This window comes from Pristiophorus japonicus, unplaced genomic scaffold (genome assembly GCF_044704955.1).
Source record: "Pristiophorus japonicus isolate sPriJap1 unplaced genomic scaffold, sPriJap1.hap1 HAP1_SCAFFOLD_378, whole genome shotgun sequence".
NCBI classification, from domain to species: Eukaryota; Metazoa; Chordata; class Chondrichthyes; family Pristiophoridae; genus Pristiophorus; species Pristiophorus japonicus.
This window is the reverse complement of record NW_027253631.1, coordinates 500,231-518,674: the sequence shown is the minus strand read 5'-3', so window position 1 is coordinate 518,674 and position 18,444 is coordinate 500,231. Positions and strand designations below refer to the sequence as shown.

General features: G+C 44.5%; 1 protein-coding gene across 1 annotated transcript; it reads right to left on the bottom strand.

Moving 5' to 3' along the window:
• Positions 1–6,873: 6,873 nt before the first annotated feature.
• On the bottom strand, positions 6,874–16,557 carry LOC139250461 (probable G-protein coupled receptor 139). The gene is made up of 2 exons (XM_070872862.1): positions 16,494–16,557; positions 6,874–7,784 (listed from the first exon to the last, which is right to left on the bottom strand). The coding sequence occupies exons 1-2, from the start codon at positions 16,555–16,557 to the stop codon at positions 6,874–6,876; spliced, it is 975 nt and encodes a 324-aa protein (XP_070728963.1).
• Positions 16,558–18,444: the final 1,887 nt, after the last annotated feature.

Genomic DNA, 18,444 nt, shown 5'->3' with positions numbered 1-18,444 from the left:
AACTTTGCACATTAATCTCTTGTGTGGGACCTTGTCGAAAGCCTTCTGAAAGTCCAAATACACCACATCAACTGGTTCTCCCTTGTCCACTCTACTGGAAACATCCTCAAAAAATTCCAGAAGATTTGTCAAGCATGATTTCCCTTTCACAAATCCATGCTGACTTGGACCTATCATGTCACCTCTTTCCAAATGCGCTGCTATGACATCCTTAATAATTGATTCCATCATTTTACCCACTACCGATGTCAGGCTGACCGGTCTATAATTCCATGTTTTTTCTCTCCCTCCTTTTTTAAAAAGTGGGGTTACATTGGCTACCCTCCACTCCATAGGAACTGATCCAGAGTCTATGGAATGTTGGAAAATGACTGTCAATGCATCCGTTATTTCCAAGGCCACCTCCTTAAGTACTCTGGGATGCAGTCCATCAGGCCCTGGGGATTTATCGGCCTTCAATCCCATCAATTTCCCCAACACAATTTCCAGACTAATAAGGATTTCCCTCAGTTCCTCCTTCTTACTAGACCCTCTGACCCCTTTTATATCCGCAAGGTTGTTTGTATCCTCCTTAGTGAATACCAAACCAATGTATTTGTTCAATTGGTCTACCATTTCTTTGTTCCCCGTTCTTGTTACTGAGGGAGTGCAGTGAAGGTTCACAGACTGATTCCAGGGATGGCAGGACTGACATGTGAGGAGAGACTGGATCGACTGGGCCTGTATTCACTGAAGTTTTGAAGGATGAGAGGGGATCTCATAGAATCATATAAAATTCTGACGGGACTGGACAGGTTAGATGCAGGATGAATGTTCCCGATGTTGGGGAAGTCCAGTACCAGGGGACATCGACTAAGGATAAGGGGTAATCCATTTAGGACTGAGATGAGGAGAAACTTCTTCACTCAAAGAGCTGTTAACCTGTGGAATTCCCTGCCGCAGAGAGTTGTTGATGCCAGTTCATTGGATATATTCAAGAGGGAGTTAGATATGGCCCTTACAGCTAAAGGGATCAAGGGGTATGGACAGAAAGCAGGAAAGTGGTACTGATCTGAATGTTTAGCCATGATCTTATTGAATGGTGGTGCAGGCTCGAAGGGCTGAAGGGCCTAATCCTGAACCTATTTTCTATGTTCAATGTTTGTGTGTTTGGTGACTCCTCCTTGCGAAATTTCAAAACCTCTCGAATGATATGCGTATATATTATATACCTTCTGTTTTATATGTAAAACGGGTGAATACCCCCTGTGCAATGACTGTAATTAATACTACTTTCCATGGGAACTAATTATTGATATTAATTCCAGTCAGTGGAACACAGCAGGTTCATACAGTATTCTTCTTAATGTTTATTATTTGGAATATATTTAGAACATATTTCAGATCTGCATGTTGCTCACGGCAATAAATCAATTCCTATCATTTAAACATTAAAACCCTGACTGTAAAGCACGAAGCAATGTTCATCTCACTCAGTGAGGTTGCATTGTGGGAATTGGGGTCACTGTGCAGGATTGAAAGTACAGACCGTGTGTGGGACTGTTCTGAGTAATAGCAGGACATCCAAAATACAGTACCAGATTCTCCCATTGTATACAACAGTGTTCATAGTTTCACTGTTCATCTTTATAATTTCAGTCTAAAGTGCATCAATTTGGAAATCCTCATCCCTCCTAAGTAGGCAGGAACCACGCCACACAGACAGTCCCTCATTGCCGGCAGGGGGATTGAGCTGAAAGTTTGCCGATGATGGTGAGAATCTGGATCATATATTTTAATGCTCTGGTACTGAACGAAAACTGTCCAACACAAGAACACTTTGATATTTCAAACACGAAGAATCATGCTGAATTCCAGCATTAAACACGTCAGGTTACTTATCCGGCCATATATGGATGGGTAGTGACAGTATGAGTGAGGTCAGCGATGTTCCTGGATGGATAGTGACAGTATGAGTGTGGTCAGCGATGTTCCTGGATGGATAGTGACTGTATGAGTGAGATCAGTGATGTACCTGGATGGGTAGTGACAGTATGAGTGAGGTTAGTGATGTGTCTGGATGGATTGTGACAGTATGAGTGAGGTCAGTGATGTATCTGGATGGGTAGTGACACTATGAGTGAGGTCAGTGATGTATCTGGATGGATAGTGACACTATGAGTGAGGTCAGTGATGTACCTGGATGGGTAGTGACAGTATGAGTGAGGCCAGTGATGTACCTGGATGGGTAGTGACACTATGAGTGAGGTCAGTGATGTATCTGGATGGGTAGTGACAGTATGAGTGAGGTCAGTGATGTACCTGGATGGGTAGTGACAGTATGAGTGAGGCCAGTGATGTACCTGGATGGGTAGTGACACTATGAGTGAGGTCAGTGATGTATCTGGATGGTAGTGACAGTATGAGTGAGGTCAGTGATGTATCTGGATGGTAGTGATAGTATGAGTGAGGTTAGTGATGTACTTGGATGGGTAGTGACAGTATGAGTGAGGTTAGTGATGTAACTGGATGGGTAGTGACAGTATGAGTGAGGTTAGTGATGTACTTGGATGGGTAGTGACAGTATGAGTGAGGTTAGTGATGTACTTGGATGGGTAGTGACAGTATGAGTGAGGTTAGTGATGTAACTGGATGGGTAGTGACAGTATGAGTGAGGTTAGTGATGTAACTGGATGGGTAGTGACAGTATGAGTGAGGTTAGTGATGTATCTGGATGGATAGTGACTGTATGAGTGAGGTCAGTGATGTACTTGGATGGGTAGTGACTGTATGAGTGAGGTTAGTGATGTACTTGCGCATGAAACACAAAAGGTTAGTATGCAGGTACAGATATCTATCAGGAAGTCCAATGGTATCTTGGCCTTTATTGCAAAGGGGATGGAGTATAAAAGCAGAGAAGTCTTACTACAGTTATACAGGGTATTGGTGAAGTCACACCTGGAGTACTGCGTGCAGTTTTGGTTTCCGTATTTACGAAAGGATATACTTGCTTTGGAGGCAGTTCAGAGAAGGTTCACTCGGTTGATTCCGGGGATGAGGGGGTTGATTTATGAGGAAAGGTTGAGTAGGTTGGGCCTCTATTCATTGGAGTTCAGAAGAATGAGAGGTGATCTTATCGAAACGTATAAGATTATGAGGGGACTTGACAAGGTGGATGCAGAGAGGATGTTTCCATTGATGGGGGAGACTAGAACTAGGGGGCATGGTCTTAGAATAAGGGGCCGCCCATTTAAAACTGAGATGAGGAGGAATTTCTTCTCTCAGAGGGTTGTAAATCTGTGGAATTTGCTGCCTCGGAGAGCTGTGGAAGCTGGGACATTGAATACACAAGACAGAGATAGACAGTTCCTTGAGCGATAAGGAGATAAGGGGTCATGGGGAATGGGCGGGGAAGTGGAGCTGAGTCCAGGATCAGATCAGCCATGATCTTATTGCATGGCGGAGCAGGCTCGAGGGGCCGAATTGCCTACTCCTGTTCCTGTTTCTTATGTTCTCATGTTCTTATGTTAATGAGAGATTGACCAGAATGGTTCCCGGATAATGGTCCTTTAGTTACGTGGAGAGACGGGAGATGCTGGGGTTGTTCTCCTTGGAGCTGAGATGGTTAAGGGAGATTGACCAGAATTGCTCCAGGGATGGGGGATTTCAGTTATTATGGAGAGATTGTAGAAGCTGGGTAGGTTGTGCTTAGAGCAGAGAAGGTTAAGAAGAGATTCAATAGAGGTCTTCAAAGTCCTAACTAGTTTCAATAAAGTAATAAAGGAACAAGTGTTTCCAATGACAGGTGGGCCGGTAACCTGGGGACACAGATTTAATGTGATTGCCAAAAGAACCAGAAGCGACTGAAGGAAGATTTTGTTTAAACAGCGAGTTGTTGTGATCTGGAATGAACTTCTGAAAGGGAGGTGGAAGCAGATTCAATTGTAACTTTCAAAAGGGAATTTGCCAAAAATACTTGAAGTAAAAAAGATACAGGGGATAGAGCAGAGGAGTGGGATTAATTGGAAAGCTCCACCAAAGAGACAGAGCCGGCACGATTTGCCGAATGGACTCACTCTGCGCTGTACAATTCTATGATTCTACGATCACCTACACCTTAGAAAATAAGAAACTGAATGGGCCAGAAGAGCAAAGTGAACTTGTGGTTCAGGTGAACAAATCATTAAAAACTGTATCACAGGTCAGCAAAGCCATTCAAATGAAACATAAATTAGGGTTTATTTCTAAGCCAATTTAAATCAAAAGCAGCGAAACTGGCAAAGGTGAGATGTGTTGTTCCACAGGCATCGGTGCTGGGACCACTCCTGTTCAACATTTACATAATCAATTCGGACTCGGGAATCGGGAGTGAAATTTCAAACATTGTGTATGCTTCCACAATGGCCGTGTATCGTTAACATTGAGGAGGTAAGCAGCAAAAACATTCAATACAATAATAAACTTGCAGACTGGGCATGTAATTGGCAAAGGAACATCTGTTGTGTATCTGTAAAGCATGCACTCCCATGTTCCGCCACCAGGGAGCGCATCACCTGAAGTCCCAAGGGATCCCAGCATCCCTTGGGAGCACTGTATATAAGCCGGCCCCTAAGGCCTGTTCCTCACTCTGGAGTGTCTTAATAAAGACTAAGGTCACTGTTACTTTAACCTCCCTGTGTGTAGCCTCATCTGTGTTAGGAACACAATACATCAATATAGAGGAGTGTGAGTTGTTGCGTTTTAATAGGAAGAATATGAAGGTGACATTCTCCTTGGAAAACAATGATCTAAACGGGAATGAGGAACAGAGGGATGGGACGGTACAGTTACACAAATCACTAAATGCAGCGATGCAGGTTCATCAATCCATAAAAAACAAAGAACAGGCTTGGGTTTATATCTGGAGGGATAGAATTGTAAAACATTGAAGTTATGTAAACTTGTTCGGATCCTTGGTGTAAATATTATAAAATGACATCGAGGCTCTGGAGAAGGTGCAAAGTGTATTTCCTGGAATGATACCAGAACTGAGAGGGTGTATTATCAGGAAATGTTCAACAGGCCATGGCTCTTTTGTTTAGCAAAGTGAAGACTGAGGGATGGTCAGATTGTGTCTTTTAGGATATGAAAGGCTTTGATAGGGTAGAGGGAGAAAAGATGTTTCCACTTGTGGGAGAGACCAAAACTCAGGGACATAGATGTAAGACAGCCATTAATAAATCCAACAGGGAATAGAGGACATCTTGACACCGAGGCACAAAAGGAGGTTTTAGCAAATAATCTTCATCAAATATTTAATCTTAAGGAGAATCTTAAAGGAGGAGGAGAGTTAGAGAGGAATAGACGTTTAGAGGGAGAATCCCAGAGCTTGGGACCCAGGTAACTGAAGGAGGAGGAGAGTTAGAGGTGGAGAAGTTTAGGGAGATATTCCCAGAGCTTGGGAACCAGGTAACTGAAGGAGGAGGAGAGTTAGAGGTGGAGAGGTTTAAGGAGAGAATCCCAGAGCTTGGGACCCAGGTAGCTGAAAGCATGCCTACCATTGGTGGAGCAGTTTAAATTGGGGATGTGCAATCTGCCAGATTTGGAGCAGCACAGAGATCTCTGGAGGTCTAAGTGTTGGTGCAGGTTACAGAGGCCGTGAAGTGATTTCAAAACAAGAATGATCATTTTAAAATTGAGGCGCTGTCGGACAGGGAGCCAATGTAGGTCAGCGAGCACAGGTGTGATGGGGTATTGTGATAAGGTGTATGTTAGGACACAGGCAGCAGAGCTTTGGATGAGCTGAAGTATATGGATGGTGGGAGATTGGAAGCCCCCCAGGAGAGCATTGGAGGAGTTATATCTGAAGCTAGTAAAGACAAGGATGAAGATTTGAGCAGCAAATGAACTGAGTCAGGCGAGGTAATAGAGGCACAAAGATGCCGTCCTGGTGATGGAGTGGATATGGGGTCGTAAGACCATCTCCTGCTCAAATAAGACACCAAGGTCGCTAACGGCTGGGTTCAGCCTTAGACTGGTGACAGGGAGAGGGATGGAGCCGGTGGCTAGGGCAATGGAGATGATGACGGGGGCCACTAGTATGGTCTCACAGATTTTTGGTTGGACAGCACCAGAACTGAAAGATAACAGTTATCAGGAACGATTGAACAGGTTGTGCTTGGTTCCTGTAGAAGACAGAGAACATAGAGGAGTCCTGATAGAAGTCTTGTAAATTATAATTGTTTTGGACCGGGTCGATGGGGAGAGAAAAGTTTATACTCGTGGGAGCATCCAAATCTGTGGAGCCATAAATGCAAGATAATCACTAATAACACCAATAGGGAAATAAAGAACAATTTCTTTACTCAGAGAGTGGTTAGAATGTGGAATTCCCTACGACAGGAAGTGGTTGAGAAAGATAGCTCAGATGCTATCAAAGGGAAACTAGACGAGTAAATGAGAGAAAATGAAATAAAAGATATGCTGAGAGGCTGATACGAAGTATTTGCAATGGGAGGAGTCTGGTCTGGAGCATAAACACCAGCACAGACTAGTAGGGTGAATTGTATTTTTCTGTGCTGTATATTCTATGTAATGTATCCTCTGAACTACAGCTCCACTCTGCCTACCTACCTATTGACGAGCCTCTCACTCTGGAAGCTGCAATGAATTCCTTCACTAAATAGCTGTAGTGACCCTTTACAGAAGAACTCGGACAGAATGCAACAAGCTCGTGGTGCTGTCCAGAAAGACAAGGTGGGAAATGTCAATCAGAAATAGTGCCGTGTCCTAAACAAGTTGCTGGGTGTATTATCAGATCACCAGCCATTCCTGGTGTAATTCAGTGGATGGAAGTCTGGGGCTAAATATTATATACCTGGACTAGAAACACTGGGACCCGCCTCTGGGCTGTGCTCAGTTGTTCTGTTTATTAATTAATTGTATAATTGAGGTAAGTGGATATTTCACCGCGCTCTTCAACTGCTCTCTGAACTTGGACTGGGTCACCCCGTAAATAAATGTGTTTGTACAGCAACTTAAATTCTGCAGTATAGATCCGACTTGTGGAAAGATAGATAAAAAATCTTTGAAATCATCAGGATTTATTCCTGCAATGCTATAATATAAGAAATATATAACATACACCAGCCACAGCAGTATGAAGCTGCCGGATATGGTGAAGAGTAAAATGACAGACTTCCTCCTGCTCTCCATCTCTGGGTCACTGCCATTCTCCCCCTTGCTCTCACCCCTCAGTCTCTTCCGGACTCGACTGGCCACTAAAATGTGTTTGACTGTCAGAGCGTTGAGCAACAAAATGATAGAGAATGGGAGCAGTGGGGTTAAAACCGTATCAAACCAGTCAAATCCTACCCATCCGGGCTCAGTAAAATAGGCTGGGATATTGTAACAGTACCACGGAACATTGTCGATTATCACCCAGGGTTGAAATGTAAAGTAGAAAGGAATGTTTTTTGAAGAGAGCAGAATGCAGCTTGTGGCCAGAACCACAGCCGCAGTTCTCCCGGTGCAATATTTGGTTTTCAGCTTCTGCCAACAAATGGCCACAAATCGATCAAAGGTGAAAGTGACGGTGAACCAGACAGAACAGTCCATGGCTACACGGGACAGGAGATATCTAACACGACACACAGGGGTGATATCCAGGAAACACCTTGGGAAATAATACCCATTAATCCGGTACAGTATGACCTCAGTGATGACCACCAGTAGATCCGCCACTGCCATGGCCACCAGGTAGCGAGTGGTGCAGGTGGACAGCCCGCACTTTCCCCGGGACAGGATCACAATCGCCACTAAATTCACTGCAATAAACAGAAGGGAAAAGAGAGGGTCAATTATTGGTCACACATTGTCGGTGACTGAGCCCAGACAGTAAGGCCTATCATTTAGCACAAAAACAGCCGGGTGGACATCGGCTCAGGGGTTAACATGTAAAGTATATCATCCCAACCCAACCTCCCTCCAACCCGCTGCCTCCCAGTGTAGCAGAGACGGGGCAGTGGGAGGGAAGCTGAGCCACCCCAGCGGGCGGGTGGGTAATATTCATAGAAACATAGAAAATAGGTGCAGGAGTAGGCCATTCGGCCCTTCGAGCCTGCACCACCATTCAATAAGATCATGGCTGATCATTCCCTCAGTACCCCTTTCCTGCTTTCTTTCCATATCCCTTGGTCCCTTTAACCGTAAGGACCATATCTAACTCCCTCTTAAATATATCCAATGAACTGACATCAACAACTCTCTGCGGCAGGGAACTCCACAGGTTAACAACTCTCTGACTGAAGAAGTTTCTCCTCATCTCAGTCCTAAATGGCCTACCCCTTATCCTTAGACTGTGTCCCCTGGTTCTGGACTTCCCCAACATCGGGAACATTCTGAAATTATGTCCCCTAGTTGTAGATTCTCCCACGAGGGGCATCACCCTCTCTGCATCTAGCTTGTCGAGTCCCCTCACAATCTTATACCTTTCAATAAGATCACCGCTAATTCTTCAAAACTCCAATGATTATAGGCCCAGCCTGCTCAACATTTCCTCATAAGACAAGACCTTCATCTCAGGACCAGCCTGGTGAACCTTCTCTGAACGGGGCATGGTCACTGCAGGAAGATAATCAACCAGAGGGTGTGGGGGGCCGGGGAACCACCCCACTACTGTAGCCCCTCAGCCCGAGTTATTGACTCAACTGGTCACTGTCTCCATGACTCTGCCTCGTCCCTCCTCTCCTACCCACTCCACACTAGGTTACAGGCCCACAGGATCAGGACCACAGAGGGCGGGTATCCTCAGCTCAGAAAAAGGGAGACATGCTGTAAGCGCTGGTGTGGGAGGTGGCATCATCGGAACAGATACAACGCAGACAGCGACACTCGGAGAATGTAATGGAGTCCTTCCAGCAAGCTGGGTGAGAGGTCTTATAATCAAGGTAGTTGGAGGAGTTGGCCGGATTATGGTCGATATTTGTAGAGAGCCTATCCTCGGAAATGGACTTAGAGATGTCGAGGAAGGGAAGGGTAGTGTCAGACAGAGCATGTGAAGGAGAGAGAGTGGCGTAAATTAGAAGCAATGTTGATTACATAATAATAACTAATATTAATAATAATAATAATAACTTTTATTTATATCACGCCTTTAGTGTAGTTAAACGTCCCAAGGTGCTTCAGAACAGTATTAACGGGACAACACAGATACATATGACACCGAGATAAAAAAGAAGAAATTAAGGCATATGACCAAAAGCTTGGTAAAAGAGGTTGATTTTAAGGAGGGTTTTTAAAATGGAAAGATGGTTAGAGAAGCGGAGAGGTTTAGGGAGGGACTTCCAGAGTTTAGGGCCCAAACAGCTGAAGATAAGGCCACCGACGGTTGAGCAGTATAATGAGGGATGTTCGAGAGGGCAGCAGTTGAAGAGAGGAGATATCTTGAGGGGTTGTGAGGCTGAAAAAGATTACAGAGGTAGGGAGGTGCAAGGCCATGGAGAGATTTGTAAACAAGGATGAGAATTTTCAAAATCGAAGCGTTCTTTAACCGGGAGCCAATATAGGTCAGAAAGCAGAGGGGTGAAGTGATGGGTGATCCGTACTTTGTGTGAGTTAGGACATTTTCCAGTTCATGGCTAGAAAAGGAAATTGCGCGAACACAGTCATCAATGTACCTGAACAATATGTGAAGGAGGGGATCGGAGTAGAATTGGAACAATGAAGGTTCCCTGTATCCCAAGAAACGGCAGCATAGCTAGGGACCATCCGAGCTCCCATACCGGCACCATTGGAGTGTGGGGATAGAACATTGTTCAGACCAGAGGACCAGCACTTGTACTTTCAGCAGGGGCAGTTCACTAGGGTCAGGATCAGGATCAGCAACCTGCAAGGGTTTTCATTCCCAGCCCAAAGCCGGTGAGGGCGAGAGGACTAACGGTGTGAATGGCGAGTGAATTAAATTGTAAATGGGGCACTCAGAATGTATCAGCGGTGATAGGTGCAGGGAAACTCACCATCCGCTGCGAGTTTCAGGGGAGCTCGGGTTTACTGGGCTATACACTGTACAATGTGGACCATTTCCCATACCTCGGGAGCCTACAGTCAACAAGGGCAGAGACTGATGGCAAAGTCCAACACTGCCTTCTGTGTGTCAGTGCAGCCTTTGGATGCCTGAGGAAAGAAGTGTTTGGAGACCAGGACCTCAAACCCCTGACCAAGCTCATGGTCTACAGGGCAGTAGTGACACACACCCTCCTATATGCTCCAGAGACATGGAATATTTACAGCAGGCACCTCAAGGCACTGGAGAAGTACCAACGTTGTCTCCGCAATTTCCTGCAAATTAATTGGCCGGAGTGTCGCACCAACGTCAGTTCTCGGTCATGCCAACATCCCCAGCATCGAAGCATTGACCACAGTCGATCAGCTCTGTTGTCCAGCCACATTGTCGGCATGCCTGACATGGGATTCAAAAAGCAAAGGCTCTACTCGTTATAGCAAGCGAACCACAGGTGAGCAGAGGAAACGTACCATGACACACTCAAAACCTCCTTGAATAATTGCAACATCCCCACCGACACCTGGCAACCCCTGGCCCAAGACAGCCCAAAGTGGAGGAAAAGCAGCCTCATGGTGCACAGCACCTTGAGTCTTATCGCCCAGAGCAAGCTGAAGCCAAGCGCAGATAGCAGAAGGAGCGCGCAGCAACCCAGGCACACCACACTCCCGTTCGTTCAACCACCGTCTGCCCCACTTGTGACAGAGAATGTAGGTCATGCAATGGACTCTTCAGCACTCTGGGAAATACTTTTTAGTGTGGAATCGAGTCATCCTCAATTTCGAGGATACACCTCTGAAGTGGAAGTGAAGAAATAGTGACCCACACTGAGTACATCCGAGAGTGACAGACACTCCCAGTAATACATGGTCACTGGGATACAGTGTTCCACACCGGTTAGTGACCCACACTCAGTATATCCTGCAGTGACAGACACTCCCAGTAATACATGGTCACTGGGATACAGTGTTCCACACCGGTTAGTGACTCACACTCAGTATATCCTACAGTGACACACACTCCCAGTAATACATGGTCACTGGGGTATAGGGTTCCACACCAGTTAGTGCCCCACACTCAGTATATCCTGCAGTGACAGACACTCCCAGTAATACATGGTCACTGGGTACAGTGTTCCACACCGTTTAGTGACCCACACTCAGTATCCCCTACAGTGACTGACACTCCCAGTAATACATGGTCACTGGGGTACAGTGTTATACACCAGTTAGTGACTCACACTCAGTATATCCTACAGTGAGAGACACTCCCAGTAATACATGGTCACTGGGGTACAGTGTTACACACCAGTTAGTGACTCACACTCAGTATATCCTACAGTGTCACACACTCCCAGTAATACATGGTCACTGGGTACAGTGTTCCACACCGGTTAGTGACCCACACTGAGTATATCCTACAGTGACACACACTCCCAGTAATACATGATCACTGGGGTATGGTGTTCCTCACCGGTTAGTGACAAAACACTCAGTATATCCTACAGTGACAGACACTCCCAGTAATACATGATCACTGGGGTATGGTGTTCCTCACTGGTTACTGACGTACACTCAGTATATCCTACAGTGACACACACTCCCTGTAATACATGGTCACTGGGGTACAGTGTTCCACACCGGTTAGTGACTCACACTGAGTATATCCTACAGTGACACACACTCCCAGTAATACATGGTCACTGGGGTACAATGTTCCGCACCGGTTAGTGCCCCACACTCAGTATATCCTACAGTGACACACACTCCCAGTAATACATGGTCACTGGGGTACAGTGTTCCACACCAGTTAGTGCCCCACACTCAGTATATCCTACAGTGACACACACTCCCAGTAATACATGGTCACTGGGGTACAGTGTTCCACACCAGTTAGTGCCCCACACTCAGTATAATCCTACAGTGACAGACACTCCCAGTACTTCATGGTCACTCGGGTATGGTGTTCGATACTGGTTACTGAGCCTCACTCAGTATATCCTACAGTGACACACAATCCCAGTAAGGCATAGTCTTAAGAACATAACAATGTAAGATTTAGGAACAGGAGTAGGCCATCTAACCTCTCGAGCCTGCTCCGCCATTCAACAAGATCTTGGCTGATCTGGCCGTGGACTCAGCTCCACTTACCAGCCCGCTCCCCAGAACCCTTAATTCCCTTATTGGTTAAACATCTATCTATCTGTGACTTGAATACATTCAATGAGCTAGCCTCAACTGCTTCCCTGGGCAGAGAATTCCACAGATTCACAACCCTCTGGGAGAAGAAATTCCTTCTCAACTCGGTTTTAAATTGGCTCCCCCGTATTTTGATGCTGTGCCCCCGAGTTCTAGTCTCCCCGACCAGTGGAAACAACCTCTCTGCCTCTATCTTGTCTATCCCTTTCATTATTTTAAATGTTTCTATAAGATCACCCCTCATCCTTCTGAACTCCAACGAGTAAAGATCCAGTCTACTCAATCTATCATCATAAGGTAAACCCCTCATCTCCGGAATCAGCTGAGTGAATCGTCTCTGTACCCCCTCCAAAGCTAGTATATCCTTCCTTAAGTAAGGTGACCAAAACTGCACGCAGTACTCCAGGTGCGGCCTCACCAATACCCTATACAGTTGCAGCAGGACCTCCCTGCTTTTGTAATCCATCCCTCTTGCAATGAAGGCCAACATTCCATTTGCCTTCCTGTTTACCTGCTGCACCTGCAAACTAACTTTTTGGGATTCATGCACAAGGACCCCCAGGTCCCTCTGCACCGCAGCATGTTGTAATTTCTCCCCATTCAAATAATATTCCATTTTACTGTTTTTTTTCCCAAGGTGGATGATCTCACATTTTCCGACATTGTATTCCATCTGCCAAACCTTAGCCCATTCGCTTAACCTATCTCAATCTTTTTGCAGCCTCTCTGTGACCGCTACATAACCCGCTTTCCCACTAATCTTTGTGTCATCTGCAAATGTTGTTACACTACATTCTGTCCCCTCTTCCAGGTCATCTATGTATATTGTAAACAGTTGTGGTCCCAGATCCGATCCCTGTGGCACACCACTAACCACCGATTTCTAACCCGAAAAGGACCCATTTATCCCGACTCTCTGCTTTCTGTTAGCCAGCCAATTCTCTATCCTGCTAATACATTTCCACTGACTCCACGTACCTTTATCTTCTGCAGTAACCTTTTGTGTGGCACCTTATCGAATGCCTTTTGAAAATCTAAATACACCACATCCATCGGTACACCTCTATCCACCATGCTTGTTATATCCTCAAAGAATTCCAGTAAATTAGTTAAACATGATTTCCCCTTCATGAATCTATGCTGCATCTACTTGATTGCACTATTCCTATCTAGATGTCCCGCTATTTCTTCCTTAATGATAGTTTCAAGCATTTTCCCCACTAAGATGTTAAACTAACTGGCCTATAGTTACCTGCCTTTTGTCTGCCCCCTTTTTTAAACAAAGGCGTTAAATTAGCTGCTTTCCAATCCGCTGTTACCTCCCCAGAGTCCGTTAATTTTGGTAGATTATAACAAATGCATCTGCTATAACTTCCGCCATCTCTTTTCATACCCTGGGATGCATTTCATCAGGACCAGGGGACTTGTCTACCTTGAGTCCCATTAGCCTGTCCAGCACTACCCGTCTAGTGATAGTGATTGTCTCAAGGTCCTCCCTTCCCACATTCCTGTGACCAGCAATTTCTGGCATGGTTTCTGCGTCTTCCACTGTGAAGACCGAAGCAAAATAATTGTTTCAGGTCTCAGCCATTTCCACAATTCCCATTATTAAATCCCCCTTCTCATCTTCTAAGGGACCAACATTTACTTTAGTCAATCTTTTCCGTTTTTTATATCTGTAAAAGCTTTTACTATCTGTTTTTATGTTTTGCGCAAGTTTACTTTCGTAATCTATCTTTCCTTTCTTTATTGCTTTCTTCGTCATTCTTTGCTGTTGTTTAAAATTTTCCCAATCTTCTAGTTTCCCACTAACCTTGGCCACCTTATACGCATTGGTTTTTAATTTGATACTCTCCTTTATTTCCTTGGTTATCCACAGCTGGATATCCCTTCTCTTACGCCCTTTTTCACTGGAATATATTTTTGTTGAGCACTATGAAAGAGCTCCTTAAAAGTCCTCCACTGTTCCTCAATTGTGCCACCGTTTAGTCTGTGTTTCCAGTCTACTTTTGCCAACTCTGCCCTCATCCCACTGTAGTCCCCTTTGTTTAAGCATAGTACGCTCATTTGAGACACTACTTCCTCACCCTCAATCTGTATTACAAATTCAACCATACTGTGATCACTCATTCCGAGAGGATCTTTTTCTGGGACATCATTTATTATTCCTGTCTCATTACACAGGACCAGATCTAAGATAGCTTGCTCCCTTGTAGGTTCTGTAACATACTGTTCTCAGAAACAATCCTGTATGCATTCTATGAATTCCTCCTCAAGGCTACCCCGTGCGATTTGATTTGACCAATCGATATGTAGGTTAAAATTCCACATGACTACTGCCGTTCCTTTATCACATGCCTCCATTATTTCCTTGATTATTGCCCGCCCCACCATGAAGTTATTATTTGGGTGCCTATAAACTAAGCCCATCAGTGACTTTTTCCCCTTATTATCTCTCATCTCCCCCACAATGATTCAACATTTTGTTCATTAGTGCCAATATCGTCTCTCACAACTGCCCTGATATCATCTTTTATTAACAGAGCTACCCCACCTCCTTTCCATTCTTGTCTATCTTTCCGAATTATCAGATACCCCTGTATGTTTAATTCCCAGTCTTGGCCACCCTGCAACCATGTTTCTGTAATGGCCACCAAACTGTAATACATGGTCACTGGGGTACAGTGTTCCACACCGGTTAGTGACCCACACTCAGTATCCCCTACAGTGACACACACTCCCAGTAATACATGGTCACTGGGTACAATGTTCCACACCGGTTAGTGACTCACACTCAGTATATCCTACAGTGACAGACACTCCCAGTAATACATGGTCACTGGGACACAGTGTTCCACACCAGTTAGTGCCCCACACTCAGTATATCCTACAGTGACAGACACTCCCAGTAATACATGGTCACTGGGGTACAGTGTTCCACACCGGTTAGTGCCCCACACTGAGTATATCCTACAGTGACACACACTCCCAGTAATACATGGTCACTGGGTACAGTGTTCCACACCGGTTAGTGACCCACACTCAGTATATCCTACAGTGACAGACACTCCCAGTAATACATGGTCACTGGGGTACAGTGTTCCGCACCGGTTAGGGACCCCCACTCAGTATATCCTACAGTGACAGACACTCCCAGTAATACATGGTCACTGGGGTACAGTGTTCCGCACCGGTTAGGGACCCCCACTCAGTATATCCTACAGTGACACACACTCCCAGTAATACATGGTCACTGGGTTACAGTGTTCCACACCGGTTAGTGACTCACACTCAGTATATCCTACAGTGAGAGACACTCCCTGTAATACATGGTCACTGGGTACAGTGTTCCACACCAGTTAGTGCCCCACACTCAGTATATCCTACAGTGAGAGACACTCCCTGTAATACATGGTCACTGGGTACAGTGTTCCACACCAGTTAGTGCCCCACATTCAGTATATCCTACAGTGAGAGACACTCCCTGTAATACATGGTCACTGGGTACAGTGTTCCACACCGGTTAGTGACCCACACTGAGTATATCCTACAGTGACAGACACTCCCAGTAATACATGGTCACTGGGGTACAGTGTTCCACACCGGTTAGTGCCCCACACTGAGTATATCCTACAGTGACAGACACTCCCAGTAATACATGGTCACTGGGGTACAGTGTTCCACACCGGTTAGTGACCCACACTGAGTATATCCTACAGTGACACACACTCCCAGTAATACATGGTCACTGGGGTACTGTGTTCCACACCGGTTAGTGCCCCACACTCAGTATATCCTACAGTGACAGACACTCCCTGTAATACATGGTCACTGGGGTACAGTGTTCCACACCAGTTAGTGACCCACACTCAGTATATCCTACAGTGACAGACACTCCCTGTAATACATGGTCACTGGGGTACAATGTTCCACACCGGTTAGTGACAAAACACTCAGTATATCCTACCAGTAATACCTTCTTTCAGACATTTGCGCAGAGTAAGGACTAATTGAAAAATACTCAATATTCCATTCATGACAATAGCTTGATAATTTAATCAGCCTGTTAATTACAAACACAGGTTTATGTTCAGATGTAGCAATGGAATCAAACCTCAGTCGTTATTCAGGCCATTTGACTGAACGGAATGATATCACCGATCAGGTGTCTATACCAGTGACCACTCGTCATGGATGTAATATTATCAGTCACAGAGCAAAACCAGAGACCAGCTCGCACACAGATTTACACAACTTCAATGGCATTAGTCACTTACCAGGAACACCAATGACGGCAATGATCATGTAGCATATTTTCGCGGCATGTTCAATTGGAAGCATTTTCTGCTTGAAACAATGTGTCCCTTCCTGCTGCAGGCAATCTCCCTGAATTATATTCTGAGGCGGTACAATTCCAGCGCCTTTAAGTCATATCCTGCGGGCTTTCCACTGGGACATTGAGGTTGCAACATCAATCAAAATAGTTATTTTTAAAACTTGAACAAACAGATTACGACAGCTCATTTAAGTCCCTGTTGTGAACGAATATATTTACTGCAGAGATTCAAATTGGAAATTTAAAAATGAGACAATTCTGCTCACATTAATTAACTGATGAAAGTTTCCAGCTGTATTTTCCCATCAATTGGGTTGTTGTTTCAAAAACCATCAGGACACACTGGAGATTGCATATTGTTTCTGGTGATGTCCTTTACTCTGCTGTGGCCATTCAGTAATTACATTGCCAATGTTGGAGTGTGTCTCTCAGGCCTGCTGCACTACAGAGGGGGTCGTGCCTGCCCTTTTAAATGAGGCATTCAGTACTTCAGTTACAAATGTTAGAATGTCCTTCTCAAGGCTGTTCTAGTGCTGATCTCTTTAACTACAGTGTTGTGTCTTTGCACTGTACTATAAAGTCACATGAGGCATGTACTGCAGACAAGGTCACTCATGACCTGCACCTTTATTCCCAGGACGAAGGAGTCCTGAGCCTGCATGGGACCTCCCATTAAGTACCTGGCTGACCAGGTCAGGAGAGTCTCCCACAAGTTCACCACCTGTGGTCAAGGTGTGTATTTCACAGTTGTATACAGTGTACAGTGTTGTTCCATGTTGCTTACAGTTATGTGAAGGTTACAAACATGACATACAGAAATCCAGTTAAACAATTAAAGTGTGTAATATCTATGAAAATCCTCAAACTAATGAGGTGCTCAAATTCATTAAGCCTCTCATACCCATACAGCACCTCATACACATGCAGTGCCTCTTACTCGTAGATTACCTCAAAGTAATACAGCACCTCAAACTCATGCAGCAAAAACAATGCAAACTAATACAGCACTTCTCCTCATACAGACACTCAAAATAATACAGCACCTCAAACTTATAGAGAACCTCAAACTTATAGAGAACCTCAAACTAGCACAGCACCTCAAACCAAGAGAACCTCAAACTAGCACAGCCCCTCAAACCAAGAGAAACTCAAACTAGCACAGCACCTCAAACCAAGAGAACCTCAAACTAGCACAGCACCTCAAACCAAGAGAACCTCAAACTAGCACAGCACCTCAAACCAAGAGAACCTCAAACGAAAACAACCCTTTAATATTACAAAATACCTCAAACTAAAACTAAAACGAATACAACCCATCAAACTAAAAGATAACCTCAAACTAAAAGAGAACCTCAAAGTAATAGAGAACATCAAACGAATAAAGAACATCAAAATAACTTTAAAAAAATCTATAGAGAACCACAAAATAATACAAACCCTCAACATGAAAAAGAAACTAAAAATTAATGCAGACCCTCAAACTAACAGAGACACTCAAACTATTAACGAAACTCACACTAATATAGAAATTCAAACCTAGAGAGAATATGAAACTAATAAACACAATTTAATAGGGACCCTGAAAATAATACACTCAAACAAATAGAGAACCTCAAATTAAAAGGGACAATCAAAATAATCCAAATATTCAAACTAATTGAGAAACTCAAACTAATACAGCACTGCAAAGTAATAAAGAACATGAAATTCATTCCAAACGTCAAAATAATACAGCCCAATCAAAGACAGCATTTCAGACTAATAGAGAAAATTAACCTAATACAGCCCCTCAATCTAATACACAAGCTCAAACTATTAGAGATACTCAAACTAATGCAGTCTCTCAAACTAATATAGCCCCTGAAACTAATACAGTCCATCAAACTAATGCA

Excerpts from the sequence above, each read along its gene's own strand:
- LOC139250461 (XM_070872862.1), bottom strand. The coding sequence starts at position 16,557 with ATGCTTCCAATTGAACATGCCGCGAAAATATGCTACATGATCATTGCC. Across the intron at positions 7,785-16,493 it reads TGCCGTCATTGGTGTTCCTG|TGAATTTAGTGGCGATTGTG; the intron begins GTAAGTGACTAA and ends TGTTTATTGCAG.